The sequence below is a fragment of the Dermacentor silvarum genome, chromosome 7 (assembly GCF_013339745.2).
Source record: "Dermacentor silvarum isolate Dsil-2018 chromosome 7, BIME_Dsil_1.4, whole genome shotgun sequence".
In the NCBI taxonomy this organism is placed as follows: domain Eukaryota; kingdom Metazoa; phylum Arthropoda; class Arachnida; order Ixodida; family Ixodidae; genus Dermacentor; species Dermacentor silvarum.
This window is the reverse complement of record NC_051160.1, coordinates 25435487-25454103: the sequence shown is the minus strand read 5'-3', so window position 1 is coordinate 25454103 and position 18617 is coordinate 25435487. Positions and strand designations below refer to the sequence as shown.

Genomic DNA, 18617 nt, shown 5'->3' with positions numbered 1-18617 from the left:
CCCGACTATTACTAACTGATTGAACAAGCGTGGTGTGAGCGCGCACAAACAAACATGAATAGATCACACTAAATGACTGCAGACAACGACTGTCAAAACGCTGGCAGCAAGCGCATACGCCGCAGCAGCGGGCGAAGGTACGTGCGGTCTATCGCTGCAACGGAAACTGAGCGGCGAATGCACGGCGCATAAAGGTCAGAGCCGTGTGGAGATAAGAGACTGTGCGGGCGAGCGACGAGCGCAGGTTGTTGGCAGAGTAGAAGTGCGCCCCCCCCCCCCCCCCCCCCCGCTCCCTCCGGTGCTGGCTTCCCGCTTCCTTGCTTGCGCGTGGGAGATTGAGTGCGTTCGCTCTCCGTGATAGCGCGTGTCCCCGCACGCTTCCGCTCGGGCATCCGGCGCGCGACGAAGATTTTATCTATAGGGAACCTCACGGCGACGGCGACGGCTGACGCCGACGGCAGAAATCCGGTTGAAGTGTCCATATAATTGGTATCGCAATAAAAAATCGATGTCTAATAAGCACTCGCTTTAGTGGCAAAAACAGGGTGCAGAATAAAGGAACTGGGTCGCTTGATGTTGAAAAGGCGGCTACAGAGGTTCAGGTGTCCGTGTAAAGTTTCTGGGGAAAGCCCATCAAATGTGCAAGTTTATGTACAATATTCATCATCATCATCAGCCTATATTTATGTCCACTGCAGGACGAAGCCCTCTCCCTATGATCTCCAATTACCCCTGTCTTGCGCTAGCTGATTCAAACTTGTGCCTGCAAATTCATCACTCCACTTCATCACTCCACCTAGTTTTCTGCCGTCCTCGACTGCGCTTCTCTTCTCTCAGTATCCATTCTGTAACTCTAATGGTGCACACACAGGCACACGCACACACCCACAGATATGCGTGGGTGTGTGCGTGTGGGTGTGTGCGTGTGGTCCAACTTACGGTGGCCTGTCCTTACCTTCGTCAGTTGCACTTCGCTCCTCTATGAGGCAGGCCCTGTGTCGAGTGAGAACTTGAACAACACTTTGCAACGTGTGAACGCTGTTTAAATCATGGCTCGGAGACCTCAAAGACGTGCGACGTAATGCAAACGCATTTCTATCGATTTGCCGGCAAATCACCAGTCAAGTTTTCTTTCTTGTTTCTGAATACAGTGGACTTCACAATAATAGTGAAGTCCGAATTTAAAATATCGTGACCTCTTTAAGCACCTCTATGTTATACGCGTATTAACGGAAATAAAGCATCTAGCTTTGCATTCTTTATGCGCGGAATGCCGCACTCACCTGAGTTGCTCGCAGAACCAGAAGTTCCTTCAAGAGATACACCATAGCCTGCGGCAGGGAAAGAAAATTGTTCTCATGCTGCACATACCGCAAATAAAGCATCTGTGGGCGCTGTGTCTGTGGCTATTTTCGTCGGGTCTCCGGTCGTTGTGCGTTGTTTTACAATTTCAAATAATAAAGCATAGCTATTATGCTAGTTTCTAGATGTACTGATACATAACTGAGAGCTGTTTAAGTGGGTAGGCTTAAATGGGACCAAACTAGAGAAGATGGAAAGAGTATGCCACCGGGTCCTTTATTTCACTTATATATATATATATATATATATATATATATATATATATAACCCGCCGTGGTAACTCAGTAGCTATGGTGTTGGGCTGATGAGCACGAGGTCGCGGGATCGAATCCCGGCCACGGCAGCCGCATTTCGATGGGGGCGAAATGCGAAAATACCCGTGTACTTAGATTTAGCTGCACGTTCAAGAACCCCAGGTGGTCCAAATTTCCGGAGTCCCCCACTACGGCGTGCCTCATAATCATATCGTGGTTTTGGCACGTAAAACCCCATAATTTCACTTATAAAAATATATAGGTTTCGTTAAAATGATTATATTTTTCGAATTCATTTTAAGATTGGTGTGCGCACTCCTGATCCGTGTCCTAGAATGAATGTTTTCTGCTACAGCAATGGTGTAGTTGCAGTTCCCGACGAAACCAAGGATACTGCGTTGAAAAAAAAATCATGTTGTAATGTTTCTGATATAACGTTCTAGCTTACCTTCTGGTGCAACAATTTTGGAAGAACATGGACTTCGCAGCTCCTCATCCGAAAAAAATATAAGGACGCGTTTGACGTCATGCGGCATCACCTCCTTCTTTCAAGTTGTCCCTTCTAAGAATTCCAGAATCCGTGTTAGTATGTCTGAAAGACTATCTGACCGACCGGTGTGTGTTTATAAATGGTACGGCCTCATCATCTGCAGGTGTAGTATCTACAGAGCTGAGTTTTAGGTTGTCTGCTATTCTTGATTTTCTATAATGATTTTCCAACTGGCCTGAAATCAGCAGTTCGATTTCATGCAGGTGACTGTGTATTGGATTATCCGGTGAAATGCGTTAGTGACATTGCTGTATTGCGGTCCAAATCCCGAGAAGTTTCCTCTTGGTGTGTTGACTGACAATTGAATCTAAACGCACAAAAATGTTTCCACATACGATTTACCAATACGAAAAGCCGCAGTTTCGTCCCAGCGGCGAAGCATCGATTGCGATAGCAAATTAGTAGACAGCTATACGAAGTAAGGATAGTAGTTTTATCGGCCGTTTAGACTTGGAAATATTCGCTTACGAACAAAATTAACAAGCATAGCGTCAGCGCGCAAGGCAAACATGAACACATCCCACTCGATGACGGCGGAGACTCTCTGTCAAAATGCTGGCGTGAGGAAACGCGGCAACAGCGGCGAGCAAAGTGACCTTCGTGCTGTCTACTGCTGCTACGCAAACTGAGCGACGAGAACACCACACGCACAAAGGTATGAGCCGCCTGCACATCGTTTTCAAGATAAGGCGCGCGCGACCGCGCAAGTACGCAGTTGGCTCCTGGAGCATAACCCCCCCCCCCCCCCCCCCACCGCCCCCCCTCCCTTTCTCCAGCTTTTCCTCCCCGTGTGTCTCTCTGCGCGTTCGAGATTGAGCCGTGATCGCCGGTTCCCCTTGCGCGCGGTGGTGAAATACGAAGTTGTTGGAAAACAACGCCGCCACCCCGCTCTCCCTCCCCCCCCCCCCCCCCCCCCGGTCTGTCACACGACGGAAGACTGCGCGTTTCCAGTCGGCTCCCCTCGCGCACTTTTCACTCGTACATAGAGTATACGGCGCGCAGAGACGATCTTATCACCGTTGGACTTTATACAGAACCTCACGGCGACGATGACGGCGACGGCCGAATTTTGACTTACGAAGCATGTCAAAAAAGAATTTTGACTTAAAGAGGACGGTTGAGATATTTCATCTCAAGGGTCTGCGCGTAGGGTAGGATTACACACATTAATGCTCGAGGCAGGACAGGGGAGATAAAAACATTTCGCCTTAACAATAAATTTAATTTCGGCTTCATTGCATCGCAAAAACCAAAAACTTGTATTGAAAATGATTTGAACGACTACTACGAGTGTGCAAATAATAAGAAAGGTTTCTTATCGGACTAGCAATGTTAGTTACCTAAAGGAAAGAAAAAGTTGTCGCAGTTTCACCTGAAAGGCGAAGCATCAATTGCGATAGCAAATTTGAAGAGAGCTATACGGAGTAATGATAGCAGCTTTATCAGCTGTATAAACTTGGACATGCAGCAGCACCGGCAACACGCAGAACTGTTGTCGACGCCGCCGGCGTTTTGCCCGCGTTCGCTCAAAATGCGTGCGGCGTTGGTGACTGTTGCCGGAGCCTCTGATATAAATAGGCACTTGGTGCCGCAGCTAAATGTCGCCTCCCTTCCCTGCCCCTCCCCCCCCTCCCCCACAGCCTTTCGCGGGTCGGAAGAAGGTACGTTTACTCTACATATATGGTGATTGTAGAGGAGGAAAGAGACGCCTACTTCTGCAGCCCTTAAGGGAGCACCGCGCAGAACGCGCGTTTGTTCTCCGCCGTGCGTTCACTCCCCGTGAAAGCGCGCGTCCCTCGCGCTCTTTCACTCGCACATACAGCGTTCGGCGGCGCGCGGCGACGATTTCATCTCCATTGACGTCATACGGAACCTCACGGCGACGGCGACGGCGACGGCGACGCCGACGGCAGAAATCTGCTTTTGAGTGTCCATATAATTGCTATCGCAATAAAAGCACTCACTTGAACCACCCCAGGCACCCGACACTCCTCCAAGAGAGCCACTGACACCTGAAAAATGGAAGACATTTTTGATCTTCTACGCTTATTGCGTGCATCAAGAATTGATAGAATCTTGATAGTTTATGCGTAAAAATGGGGAAGTATTCAAAAATTTCCTATCGCAATCGATGCTCCGCCTTTCAGGCGAAACTGTGACTTTTTTCTTTTGCATTTGTTTTGCGCCTTGTTGTATGTACTCTTTTTATTCGAGATAGGTATTTCTATTCATATTTTTACTGATATTCCCCTGCCGTTCTTTTATGCATGCGTGCGCCCGCACTCTCATCTCGTGGCTTTTCCTGGGCACGGTATTTAAATGATTGATTGATTTATTGATTATTCTCTAGCTTAGAGAAACGCTGGTGTTCAAAGCTGATGAGAGCGTCAGATGGTCAGCAGTGGAGATCAGCAAGAAACAATTAAGGTATTGGAGAAAAAAAAATAGTAAGGATGCGGACGGATTTGTCGGACGCTTTTGTAAGTTTACGAGATAAAGAGAATCCCCAATTGCGGTACGGACACACGTATACGCAGCTCACACTGGCTAGCTGACTATTTGTCGCCAGCCTGATTGAAACCATACGACATTAACTACCACGATCATGATAACCATCGCCATCATCATCCTTTGCCTTCTAGCATGCCGTCACCCCAATTCTGAACGACTTCTTGATTTGAGTTTCGTTCCTCTAATACGAATATTTCTAGAGTAGATGTTCACTATAATCGATACCGCACGAAAGTGTTCACTAAAGCTATAGTGGTTTCCTTACTCTTAGAAAACGGCGGTGTTCAATTTCATAAAAAACCTCTACAACGAGTGCAGGAATACTATAGCGACATTTATTTATTTACAGTAGCAATGATCGTTGCCTTTAGTTGAGAAAGCAGAATTTACCTGAGCTACCCGAGGTATCCGATCCTGCTCCAACAGAGCCAGCGTGACCTGAAATGCGGAACACACGTTTAATAGTGCGCATTCAGGCATGCACGTTAACGGTATTGCCAGAATTCTGTGGACATTTAAAAGTCGGTGTAGTAAATAAATAAGGGATACTTCGTCCCTGAAATTTATCATAACAGGAACATTGCCTGTTCACGTCCACTGTAAAACGCTAACTCATGAAACTCGATTATGGTTTTTTACCTGTATGATCTACGCAACCACCACTACAAGTGTGCAAATAATAACAGCGGGTACTTATCGGACTAGCAATGTTAGTTGCCTTAGGAAAAAAAAATCACTCACTTGAACCGCCCCAGGTACCCGACGCTCCTCCAAGAGAGCCACCGACACCTGAAAAATGGAAGGTATTTTTGATCTTCTACGCATATTGCGTGCATCAAGAATTGATAGCATCTTGATAGTATAAGCGTAAATATTGGGAGCTATTAAAAAATTCAAGTGTTATTGAAGAATAATTCGACTCCGGGGAAGTATATTGAGAGGCTTGCTGAATTGCGCTCTAAAAAATCGCTTTTTTATGGCCGGCAAAGGTAAACAAAGCAAGTAAACACATATATTTGCCTATACTGGTCAAAAGTTGGGCAAAGAAGAGAGGGCCCAGCATGACAAAAATCGGCCCGCCTTGTGCCGAAGTTGACTCTAGGTTACCTTCTTCGCACAGTCGCTTCCATCCTACTGTGATTCCTTGTCTACTTCTCCTTTACCTTGGTGTGTTATCATCACGAAGCGAGAAATCGTTCCTTAGGCACATTCGCAGGCGCATAAAAACTCCGCCAAGACCAGAAGCTCCCAAACACGAAATTACAAAAGTGCCCGCTTTGAAGAAGCGTGTGAATTGCGCTAAGTAAAAGCAAGAAATCCATCCCATTTACCTGCTGCAACATTTGCAATGTTCACTTGTGCTTCACTACAATAAAAAATTGTTTGATAGAGGTTCAAGGTGGAATTAGTTAGGAAGCGCACGAAAAGGCTTGGGTCCCTTAAGGCACATACGGACAGATCTGTTCCAGAGAGTAACATACAAGCTTTTAAATAATTTCGCAGTTTCGCCGGAAAGGCGAAGCATCGATTGTGATAGCAAATTAGCAGACAGCTGTACGAAGTAAGGGCAGTATAAACTTGTACATTTTCGCTTACTAGCTAAATAAACAAACATGGTGTCAGGGGCGCACAACATGATCACATATTACTCAATAACGTGGGCTTTATATGGAACATCACGGCGACGGCGGTGGCAGAAAGGCGCCTGGAGTGTCGGTATAATTGCTGCCACAATAAAATAAAATTTTGAAACTTGTTCTATTATGGTTTAGAAGGCCGAAATAAAAAAAAATAGATATAATATATTGATAATTTTGGGGCTCATTTGCGTACGTACCTCGGAGGCTTAAGCTTAAAAGCACATTGGGCGCTATGCATACCAACAGTCTGCTAGTCATGTGGTGTAGTCATCACTGTCATCATTACTTTCTTACCTTGGTGTCGCGGATACTGACAGGCAGGAAAGTAATCCGGAGCAGCGAGTTCGTTCGCTAGACCCGTGTTGAAAATTGCGCTTGCCATAAAAGAACTCCAACGATCACTTAGTGAAGCACAAATGCGGGCAGTAAAGGCAATTTTCGACTTATTGCCATCCGGTAGGAGTTGCTGGCTCTTTTCTCAGGAAGCGTACTCAGCTAGCAAGTGTCGTAGTCATACTGGATTGGCTACAGAAGCCTGTTAGTTTTCTCGAACGGCTTCGGGTATGGTTACGAATGAGTAAAAGTGACGTTTGTTGGTTAATTTATTTTCCTAGCTTTCATTTGCGGCCCGGCAATTTGCTATCTAATTTGCAAGGAGTATCGATCAATTCCATATACCGGACAAGTTATGTTTTGCCGAGAAGCGGCAGTGCGTCACTCACCTGAACCGCCGATCATACCAGGCAGTCCTACAGTGAAGCCACCAAGGGAACCAGATCCATGACCTAAAACCGGACAGCATAAAAGAAAACAATCTATTTTGCATGCCATTCAGGCAATGCTTGTTGACAAAGGGAAGCGAAATAGAAGCACCAAAACAGCTTAGACTTACTGAGTACCACTGATTTAGGACGTTAGACTTCATAAATCAAAACAAAATACATCAGATGAAACGCAGAAGTTGGAATCTCTATGCCGTGTATAATTATTATATGGTTACTTAAATGATTTATTAGTAAATCGCTGCGTATTATTTTCTCAATTTCTGTCCTATGTAAGGTGTAATGCCGTGCAATGTTTAAGCTTCCCCATGACACAGTTCACAACTCTAACCCACTAAATATTTGTGTGTGCATTAAACAGTTGGCAAACCATGCCAAAATACAAACGCGACTTCAGGCTGATGGAGGACGAGGAATAAATTTTATTTGTCCCACGGTTATTGCTGTTCGTGTTCAGGCTGATGTTCGCAGATAAAGTTCAATGCAGTGATTTCGCAAAGATGATGGTGATATTTGATGTTTGTCGAAGGAATAATGTTAGAATTGCATGCACATGACAGGGGCGACACATATTATAAGTGCATTAGAACCTTCTATACAGTGCACATTAACATTCGTGAGACTTGACCACGAATGAACACATACATAGTCGCCACACACAGTGGCCCTAAAATGGAGGAGCCTGAACATAAAAATATTCAGCAAGTTAAACAATAATATAAATGTAATGAGGTATTTTATTAAGATGTATGAGTTATACAGGAACCTACGAGCCAACATTATATGTGCGGGTTCTATGTCCAAATTGATTTTGTTGTTGTGCAATAGAGAGGTGCGCTCACTGGCATTGGTTTGTCGGTGAACATTCTAATTTAGGTCGGTTTGGTGGAAACACAAATGCGGGGGTAGTACGGTTATATATTATATATATATATATATATATATATATATATATATATCTGGCGAGATACTGAACCAGCAGCATCAGAAATGGGAAAGAAAGAAAGCTTTATTTTAAAACATTGTGCTAAACTCAATCTGTGTTTCCTAGGCGGTAAGCACTAGTTTCTTTAACGGAGTGAAAGAAGGACTAGAGTGAATGTTAACTTGTCCATTTCCTGAGAAAATCTTTCATCGATATCTCAGTCTGACCTTACTATAGTTTTGCCATATTTTCTCACACTTATTGGCCCCCTTTTCGGCAAGGCGTGGACAAAGTTCATTTAAGCAAAAAGGAGCTCTTCAATGCAATCACTTTGCATCCAAATTTTATTCAAACAAACAGTCATCCAGATTCTTCGGCTCTCGCAATCTCAAAGAGAGACATCACCCTGATTCTTTATCAAAAATGACAGCAAACCAGTCAAAGATTTCCAAGTAGATATGCTTGTCAGAGCCTAGACTTCATTAAGCCAAAGATCAAGACAAAGAACTGGACAGGCAGGATAGTAATCAGGGCTAAATGTTCACCACTCACTCTGGTGGCTGAAGCAGTAGCGCTTTGATAGTGGATACAGTCATTCCTCTTATCCCAGCCTACATCTAACCCTCACTCTTATAGCAATCCAGCATTCTTCCTAATTATACGACTTTCTGTCCCATTTTATAATTTCATTCTGATTCATATCTGCATTCTACTACCGTTGAACTACTCTACTGTTCTACTAGCGTTACTTTCTACTTTATGTTCATATGTAAGAATCAGGGGAAAGAGTGCATCGCTTCCCAAAATCATCATACTTACTTTTGCAAAGAAATGTAATCACTTTTTCTAAGGAAAGCGTCAATTAGCCCTGAAGAGACCTTGTCAAAAATTTATGCCAGGGCAAGCTGAAGCATGAATTTAAGTGTGGCGTTGCCAACAGTGTTTCATTTAAGGCCACTGTGTAAACCAGGGGTGTTCAAACTTTTACCAATGCTACCGGCTGTTTGCATTGCGTCAAAGGTGTGTGTATTCAATCTGGTATGTCTAGGAATATTTGCCGGAGTAGAGATGTGACATCCACGCTAGCTACCTCGCACACTAAGCAGCTTTCGGCTACTGCCACTGACGTGGTCGAAGGCATAATTTTTGATGCGAAACCGTCAAATGGCTTATTGAGCAAAATAGCCGGCGTCTGTCGTCTGTAGCAGCGAAAGGACACCTAAATTCGCATTGCCATTGGCTGCGACGCCACGTCACGAGTACGCCTCGACCAAGTTCCCATTGGCTACGAGGCCACGTCGCAGCGCGCCTCGGCTGAGCAGAGCGCCACCTGTTGCTGCCTTAGCGCGCCAGGTATTGCGTGAGGGGAGGGCATTGTCGCGACGCCACGCCGACCTCAATGCTGGCACTGAATGCTATGGCCCTCAATGCTGTGAAAAACTTCTACAATCCTGCGCAAACTTGAACGGTGTACAATGATGAGACAACGAGACTGGCGGCCAGAAGGTGCTCTTGCCGATGTTCATCGTTTCGCTCCAGAAGCAAATAGCGGAGAAAATGGTACTGGAGCCTGAGCCTCTGTTGACGCACTTCTGCAGAAATTTAATTTCCAAGCTGAGCGTCACCATCAAAAGAAACGATAATTCGCTTTCTTTAAACGAAAACACCCACACTCACCAGAGCTGCTTGCAGATCCTGAGGATCCTCCAGAAGAGCTACCGTAGCCTGAATAAGGAAAACAAAATCATCGGCGTGTTGGACCTACTTCGCACAGTAAAGCAAATTGGTCATGGCACTACGATACGACACAATTAACAGAGTAGGTTCAGAGTAGTAAGGGGAATAATGCAGAAGCAACTTGGGTTGTAAAAGCAGAGGACAGACGTGTGGAGCATAACTACAGTGCTTGGCTAAAGCGGCTTTTACAGCTAATGCGGTTGAGGATGATGTCGACCGTATCTTAACAGAAGGCAAAAGTAAACGCAAGTATGTGGTATCATTTTGTTGCTTCAGAACACATCGAAACTAGCTTAAGCTGAAAATTTTAATTTGAACCACTACTACAGACACCTTTAATTTAGAGCAGGAGTTTGTTGAAGTCTAGATGATGATGAAATAAACTTTAATTTTCGAGACAGTGTTCCCGAGCGTTTGAGCTTTGGATCACTCTAGGTGGGAGGGTCCCTCATTCCAGGAATCCTCTGGCCGCGATAGTAACCCGGGCACTGGCAATTAGTTTTTTGTGGATTTAGGAGGTGGCAGCGGCACTGACTTAAGCTGATTAAGGAGTTCGACTCTCCTCCCGATGTGGCACCATAACCATAACCATAACCTATCCGTAACCTAACCGTCACCTAATCGTAATCTAACCGTAATCTAACCGTAACCGTAATCATAACAAATCTGTCGATACGGTGCGCATATTGATGCATGTGCGTTAAGAAATGGGAGCACATCTCAAAAACTATACAATTTCCAGCACGTTGAGAGCCACACGCCAAATTCAAAGAAATTTAGGAACCGTAGCTTGAGCTGGAATATGAGTGGATAAAATAATTGGGGGTGACTACGTCTTAGGATAAAGGACATGCAGATTCACTGTTGGAGGATTGCGTAAATTGCATATAAAAACATCGAATTTTTAGTTAATTGAAATTAGGAAGAATGGATTCCTTTTGCCACTTGCCGAAACAATGGTCATTCATGCATGCGAACTGCAGAGTGCGACTGTCAGTTTGCACCACCATTTTAAAAACCTAAATATTATAGCTCTGTCCATATAAAGAGACCATCGGAGTGTGATCCTGAACCGAGGGCACTCACTTGCACGGCTCAACATAAGTAACCAGGCCATATGCAAAATGTTAATCCCGTTGAAAAACAAATAACCAAGGCTTAGAAATAGACATGTGAGTTATAAGCGCAGTCACATGGGTCATTGGCGAAAGCGCTTGATGTTTAAGGAAATGGTGTGTAGAAGCTCGCGCAGACGTGCACTGAGCCTTCGATAAAAGCCATCAGGTATGTAAATCTACGAGTAATAAAATAATATTTATTTATTTGTGCATTTAAAATGCTTTACAGGCTTTGAGAGGCATTGAGTAATAGATGATGCAGGCTAATGCCGATAAGTAACGTATAAAAAAGAACACAGACAAGAAAACTTACAAAAAATTGTGCTCAGAGCGACGATGCTCCATATAAGAAAAAGGCAAGAAACATAGAATATGCGTTGCCTACTAAATATATGAAGCTATAAACAAACGTTATTTAGCAATAACAAAGGTACATCTATATATGCAAGTTTCGTTTTAAGGGACAGTAGAATCATACTACTTAACGAAGGTAATAATTGAATCTATTACAGCATAATTTTACTGTATCATAGTATCAAAAGTTTTTGTTTTCAATGGTGGCGGCAACACTTGCCTGAGTCGCTCGAGGTACCGGAAACTCCACCACTGCTTCCGCCGTAACCTGATACAGTAAAATAATTTTGATCAGCAACTCATACTGAGCATATTCTAGTAAGTCGGCTTAGACATATTTGCAGGAACTAAGAGGCCTAAGAGAGACAGTCTAACGATAACTGCTCCATTTTACAAAGCACAATAATACGGTGTGGGAGTATAGTGATCGAAACTACACGACGGCATTGTAGATCAAGCGAGAGCACTTGAGATGCAAGAAAGACAACTGGACCTGAGCCTGAACCTCAGGACTGGACCTCTGCCACAATCATGGTTCGTACAGTTTTGTAAAGAATTAGAAGACCCGATAATTCTTAAACAAAGACCCACTTATGTCCAACTGGATAATGAAAGCCATTCGCGCTTAGAAAAAAAAGGTAGAACCACTGTTGTGCTGTTGTGAGGGTTATTTCACAGTTCAGGGTTTTATTTTCATCTGCGTTAATTATGGGTCTTTAATTTTTAACATAGCATTGGAAGACAGTTATGTTATGAAGCTTTAATTATCATCATACACATAAGCGTTTGAAACGTGTAGAAGTATTCTTTGCCGACATGCTAGCTGAGTTTATTTTTCAAGAGTGATGGAAGCCGCCCTTACCTGAGGCACTAGACACTATTCCAAATGCGCTACCGAAGTTGTTGCTGCCGTAACGAAAAGTTAAGATGCTGCACATATCCTCGTAACAAAGCATTTCGCTGAAGGTGTATGTGCAGGCTGATTATATATAAATAATTCAAATAATGGGAAAATACCTATGAAATGGAGTCACTGCGTGTGAACAACTGCGAGTGCAGCTGATGATTCACTAAATGACAACACATGCGATAAAAAAGTGGTACGATTGATGGATATAAGGTAGATTCCCACTCAAAGATAATAGTCATGCTGTACAGGCGTATGGACAATAAATGAATCTCTTAATATTCTTAAGGCGATAGCCTTTCAATTGATTTTTACTATTCTGATGACATCACTGAAAGATTTAGCATTAATTGCCATATTTTCTGAAACGTGCTACTAAGCAGGGATTATTAAAAATGTGGCAGCCGCGCTCACCTAAACTACCCGAGCCAATGGACAATGTTCCACTTGTGCCACCCAAGGTACGGCTGCCGGAATCTGAAACATGAAAAAAGGAATTGTGGATCTGTGAGCACATTGCTGTGTTAAACCCATTAGATAAACGTATATACGTACGCGATCGACAAAGAACGGTCAACAAAGTGGGAAATACCGCCGTCACGAAAATGACCACAATGGTAATGGTGTATGGGCAACAAATATGCGTGGTGGACAGTTATGACAAAGGATGTCATAGCAAGAGGTATACGACGGTTACATGAATAGGAGGCGCTCTCCTCAGAGGCTGATGGACACAAAGAAAAAAAGAAATGACGTTCGTTTCTTTTTATTCTAAAGTCGATAGCGTTGCAATTTATTTTCGACCACAATCTTCTGTTTGCAGTTCCTGAAGGCAATGGGTGTAGTTTGTGGATTTCCGAAGGCGGAGTTGAAATGAAGCGCACTAAGACACAACAGCTGAAAATGGAGACTGAACTGAGTGCGTCACATTTCTTAACGTCCAACAAGTGTCACACACGTATCCGACCTCTGAACATTTTACCTTTTATTACCGTATTTGTTAACATTCCATCAGGTTGGGCCTATTTAGGAACTCACTTGAAGTTGTGCCACCGTAGGCCCCAGCTCCATAACCGAAACCTGCAACAAATAAAAATGCGGATCGACTCACACTACGCTTCTACTTGAAGTTAGGTGCTGATTTCAGTACACTATTTTAAATGGTGTCATCTGTTATGGTGAGCGTGTCATTGGTGGTGTCATCCAAGGACACATGTTGTCCTGTGCTATTTTTCTTTTGCAATAGAGATTATATGTCGCGCACAAGTTAGACCACTATTTATGCTGACACCACTAATATTGTTTCTTTATTGGGCCCATCTTGTCCGTAATGCAAAGTACGGCTGATGAATGCCGAAATGAGCTTAACTGTGGTTAGAATTCAATAGGCTTCAGCTGAATGTTATGAAGAGAATACATGTGACATTTCGTGCCAAGAAAAAAACTGTCGAACAGGGCTTCAATCTTGCACTCCAAAGCACCATCCTAGTCCCAAAACAGTGACATTCCTGAGCGTGGTATTACATGGACATGCGCACAAAAATATCGTGCTCTGTTGGTGAACTAAACAAATACATAACTTCGAGTTTATCCGCAGGTAAAAATGCAGCTTTATTATTCTCTCGTTTAGTCTAACGTACAGTACGTACGGGCTCTTAGTTTGGGGTCTACATGTGCTGCTAACCGTCATTCTCAACCTGCAGGAGCGCGCTGTCCAAGCAGTAATAAACTTAAGCTTTAGTAAACGTTCTTGTCTTGTAATCAAAAAAGTATGTGTTCTTTGAAGTTTATCAGACTTACCAAAAGAAAATAGCTCTTCATGTACTATCCATTTTCAACAAACACAAAAAGACAATTTGAGCGTAAATGTTTAGGTAAGCACAACGCTCTTACAAATGTAGATACAGCGTGCTTCGTTTTACCAGATGGTCAGAGGACAAATTAGGACATTCAAATTATTTTATTTAAGATACTTCAGGCAATAAATCTCGACCTTGATTTTCTCAAACTCGCAAAGGAAATGTACGCTGCCCCTAAATATAAGAGTTGTGTACTTGACGTCCTACTTAAAAGGATTGATTTTTGAATTTTCGGTTATCAATTGTTTTAAATGCGTAAGCGTTTCTATGATTACTCAACGAGAAAACTGTCCGAGCATCCGTCCGTCCTCCGCGTAAGACGATCGCTTTCAAATTCGCCAGCTGTGAGAGAAGACAATGCCGAACGCGTGAGCAATGGCACGAGCGCGTCTCGGTGACTACGTGACGTGTGCAATCAGGCACGCACTAGGCACACCCTTAGTAAGCCAGAACTGTGGAGCAGCCGTGGCTTCGGATCGGAACGTCATCGGCGCAACTGGCGCCGCCACCTGCAGTAGTTTGCTTGCCTCATCAGTTGACGTTGCGTCGCCTTCCGCAGCCATTCGTGTCGCCGCAGCGCTGTCGCATTTACCGTAATGGCGCCAAGACGACCACAACCGCTGAGCTAGGATTACCAGCAGCGCTGAGTGTGAGCGCTCGACACTTCGTCGTTTCTACGAAATGCTTACGCATCATTCAGATCACTCCCTGAGGAGAGTCTACGTAATTTTTTTTAACACGAAAGTGTTTTATGCCGGGGTCCACCAAGACTTCACTGACGTATTTCCGTCACGGAAATACGTCATAGAACATAATACAAAGAAAGAAACCAGAAGAAAAAGTTCCACAAACATGCAAAATTTGGAAATCGAACCCACGACCTCTCTCTCGGTCCGCGACGATAGATCCGCCGAGCGTTTAACCCATTGCGCCACAAACGCATTTGCAGAGAGCTACACAGACGCGCCTTATATATCTAACACTCCTCCGTGTACCCGCGCTCTTGCTCGGGGCGGTGCCGCCGCCTACGAGCAGAAAAGAGAAGTACTGCATTATGACACTAACGCGCACCGACAGTGAACGCTTCGGTGGTCTCAGCACTACGACGCCTCGATGCCAGCATTCGAAGGGACGCTGGCATCAAGAAGCACTACCAACGCCACCTAGGTGGCGTTCACCGTACTCAGCACAGCGGAGCGTGGCCTCCGCAATTAGCTCTGAAAATGTTTCTGAAGTTGATCGCGGAGGCTGCAATTACGACGCGCTGTACGCGCTGATTTGACTCGGTGACGATTCAGTTACGTGCTTTGTCTTGCGCGTTGTATTAGTGTGTCAGTTACGTGCTTCGTCTTTCGCGTTGTGCTAGCGTGTGCAGCGTAGTGCAGCTTCCATATGCACGACGGTTGCTCATGGTCATCGACGTTGGTAGTCGTGATGGAGGAGACGTGCCACCAGGCGTCAGCGTGGGTGCATCAACGCCTAAGGGCGCTTTAGCCACAAAACACCAATAGACATTATATATCAATGTGCAATAAACATTACACTACTTCTGTGAAGACACGTTTCACTTTCGTGTTCTATACCGATTCCTATATAAGAGGGATCAACCACATTTTTTTTCCATATAGTTTGATCACGCATACTCTTTATTTGGCCCACTTTCCTGATTTTCTTTGACAATACGCCTGGTTTCCTTTCTCTCTTTGTTCACCGATAACTGTAGTTTTGTTGTGCTTTTTTGGCATCATAGGTTTGTTTTGTTAACGCTGCGGAACACCACTCCGCGGATGGTCCAACTGTCATGAGCTTTTTCTTTCTTTTTGTTTTATTTTCTTTGATGCATAAGAAGCGAAGGCCTTAGTCAGGTGGTGTGCCTTCTCCTCTCTCGGTGTGTATGCGATGGACCGAAATATGTTCATATTATTATTATTATTATTATTATTATTATTATTATTATTATTATTATTATTATTATTATTATTATTATTATTATTATTATTTGGTTCATTATAGAGCATGAATGGTTCTCATAAATTGCTGTGTTCTCCCTCTTGTTCCCGTGAAGCATTGGTGTTTTAAGTCTTGTTCGGAACAGGGGCTAAAGCTGCACTCACCTCCAGATAGGACTTCAGTGGGCCATTGTTCGCGGTTGGGCGTTTGGTTAATACTGAGGCTCACTGAAACAAAACAAAAACACAAACAAGTCGATAGGCGACAGAATATGCGCTCCCAAAGCGCTGTAAGTTAAATCTGTCAGTGCACACTTCAATTGACGAATTTTATTCAGAGTGCCCGCTGGCCCTAGAATATTGAAGCAACAATCCTGATGCTATCAACATTTTCGCGGTATGTGGCACAAATTTTCTAGGCAAATGCACCATGGTTCCCGCATAATTTTTTCGGGGAAACCTTTCATTGACAACTATAATTACAAATGCTGATGATTTGTACAAGCCATAAACGATCCGAGGAGTCAAAAAATTTCAGGTTGCCTAAAATATTTGGGTCATACGATGGTGTTCTTTTTTGTTGGTCCGGTGGGGTGTTGTAGTAGTGTCTTAGTATTATACTTTAATTGCTAAAACGCACTTCCCTCAGAGTCATGAGCGTGACATGTCATGACATAACAGTCATGACAGTCATGACTTTCTGTTGCGAAGTACCAGGGTCCGAGCGGCCATCATTAAATTTCCAAGGAGGGTGCCGTGCCAGGTGCTGGGAGAAGGAGAGGCACAGAGCCACGTCGAAGCGATGCGAAAAGGGTTTAACATACAAATGTACACGATATTTTACGCGAAGGAGCCGCCTACATGAGAACGTCTTTGCATGTTCGAGCGTTTACATCTCCGAGCGTCTGCACAAGACTCAAGCCCCGCTTTTTATCAGTTCATGTCCCCCTTTCACTCATTGAGGGAATTCACTGTGGTTCTTCTCGGCCAATCACAGTTGTTGACCGTTCGAAAAATGCTGCCCATGATGTGGCACCGTTCCGCCGGGCTCCGCCTCCAATGTTGCTCGATCGCCCCCCTGGATACCAGGCAACGGGTGGCACCTTGGGAACCAAACGTCGAAGCTGTTCCCACGGAAATGCTTGACGATGGCACCTTGGAAGAATCAGTAGCCTCTCCGTGGCGGTCAGCTTGTCAGTCAGGACACTGGCCTTCGCGGAAGCTTCCGCCGAACCCCGTCGTAGTCCGTGCCGGTGCTGGTGATTCACAGAAACACACGAAGAGTGACGTTGCCGTTTTAGCGACGCACAAGGCCGATTTCTCATTGCAGACTGGGGTCTAATTGCTCGTCCATTAGTCCCTGGTGACGGTGAGGCTCCCTGGCCTCGAGAAACGACGAAGCTTGAGCAGCACAGCACAGCTGCACGGCTCTCGGTGAGGCATCCTTTGTCTCGAAGGACCGCCAAACGCTGCACTGTCACATATTGTTGGAATATTTTGTGTAAAATGTGTTCATTTTAGTCACATTTCCAACGCATTTTACTTTAAGAACTAGTATCACTTCAGAAATCTAAAGTACATTTATAGCACCACGAAAAGACTCAAGCGGTCCCTTTTTACTATTTATTATTGTTTTCTCATCACAGATTAAAGAAGACACCTTCATTGACGTGCTTTAGTTGGGCGCAAGTGATGACAGAGCAAAAATGCAATGACAGCAAACGCCTGCTTCCGCAGGCAAAGGCCATATGCTTGTATAACAGCAACACATATTGGGAGTTCGGGACTTTCAACTCTACCATTAAACACATAACTCTATTGGCGAGCCTTCCGCGAGCTTTGACTGCGTAAGCGAACCCGGCCACATTTCACTCTTTCCAACTCGCATAAAATCTGACTGGTCGCCTGTAGACTACCGTAGAAATGCTGAAGGCTTATACTTACAATATGGGCAGTCTGTTTTCACCCCCAAATTGACAAATCAACGTCACGCCGCATAGTCATGAAAAGATAGTTCACTGCGAAGAATCGGGCATCTGTATTGCGCTGCACAATCCCGTAAACGCCTAAAGATTGACCTACAGAGTGACTAAGGCAGTGCAAGTCTACTGAAATGAATGATGTAATCTTAAGTGTCACGATGATTCCGCTGTGCTGACAGGCTAAACTACCGCCAATTATTCAAAAGAATGCTCACCTCGACCGAGTGCCGCCTCTTGAAGAGCGAATGCGACCAGGACAATAAGAAGCGGCCGCATAATTTTTTGATTTCTGCCAGCGGTGGTGCCCATGATCATCCACTCGCTAAGGACGTCCAAGTAAAAGCACCTTCTTTTAAACCCCGTCGATACCGGGGGCCACGTCCGCAGCTGGCAGGGAGTGGCTGGCAGGAAACCTTCTTTCTCTCAAACACATGCGGCAGATAGTAATGTAGAAAGCTTGCTCACCGAACATCAAAGCGGCGGCTAGCGCCAGGACAATTGGACATGGGCTTAGGCAAAGACAATGCAACGCGAAAACTATTTCTTTTCGGCGAACAATTTGGCATGCATCATCTGTTTGCAGTGGTTGTCTTGGAACAAAGCGTCGTCTTTGCTATCTCTCGCTTTCTGGGAACAAGTTAAGCACAGTTCACATCATCCCTGCGTTTGCCGGAGTTAATGTAAAGA

The 18617-nt window shown here is 44.5% G+C and overlaps 1 protein-coding gene across 33 annotated transcripts in view; it reads right to left on the bottom strand.

Moving 5' to 3' along the window:
• Positions 1-18340, bottom strand: part of LOC119457755 (uncharacterized) — an 81581-nt gene extending 63241 nt beyond the window's left edge. For 16 of the 33 annotated variants that reach the window (XM_049670408.1, XM_049670409.1, XM_049670416.1 and 13 more), the window contains exons 1-11: positions 18146-18340; positions 16114-16176; positions 13179-13220; positions 12555-12617; positions 11454-11501; positions 9702-9749; positions 7040-7102; positions 5419-5466; positions 5068-5115; positions 4131-4178; positions 1284-1331 (exon numbers count right to left, since the gene is read on the bottom strand). In XM_049670408.1, the coding sequence (XP_049526365.1) occupies positions 1284-1331; positions 4131-4178; positions 5068-5115; positions 5419-5466; positions 7040-7102; positions 9702-9749; positions 11454-11501; positions 12555-12617; positions 13179-13220; positions 16114-16176; positions 18146-18245 (619 nt within the window). In that variant the 5' untranslated portion in view covers positions 18246-18340. The remainder of the gene's footprint in view (positions 1-1283; positions 1332-4130; positions 4179-5067; positions 5116-5418; positions 5467-7039; positions 7103-9701; positions 9750-11453; positions 11502-12554; positions 12618-13178; positions 13221-16113; positions 16177-18145) is intronic. The other 17 variants (XM_049670398.1, XM_049670412.1, XM_049670414.1 and 14 more) reach the window with 5 other exon arrangements.
• Positions 18341-18617: the final 277 nt, after the last annotated feature.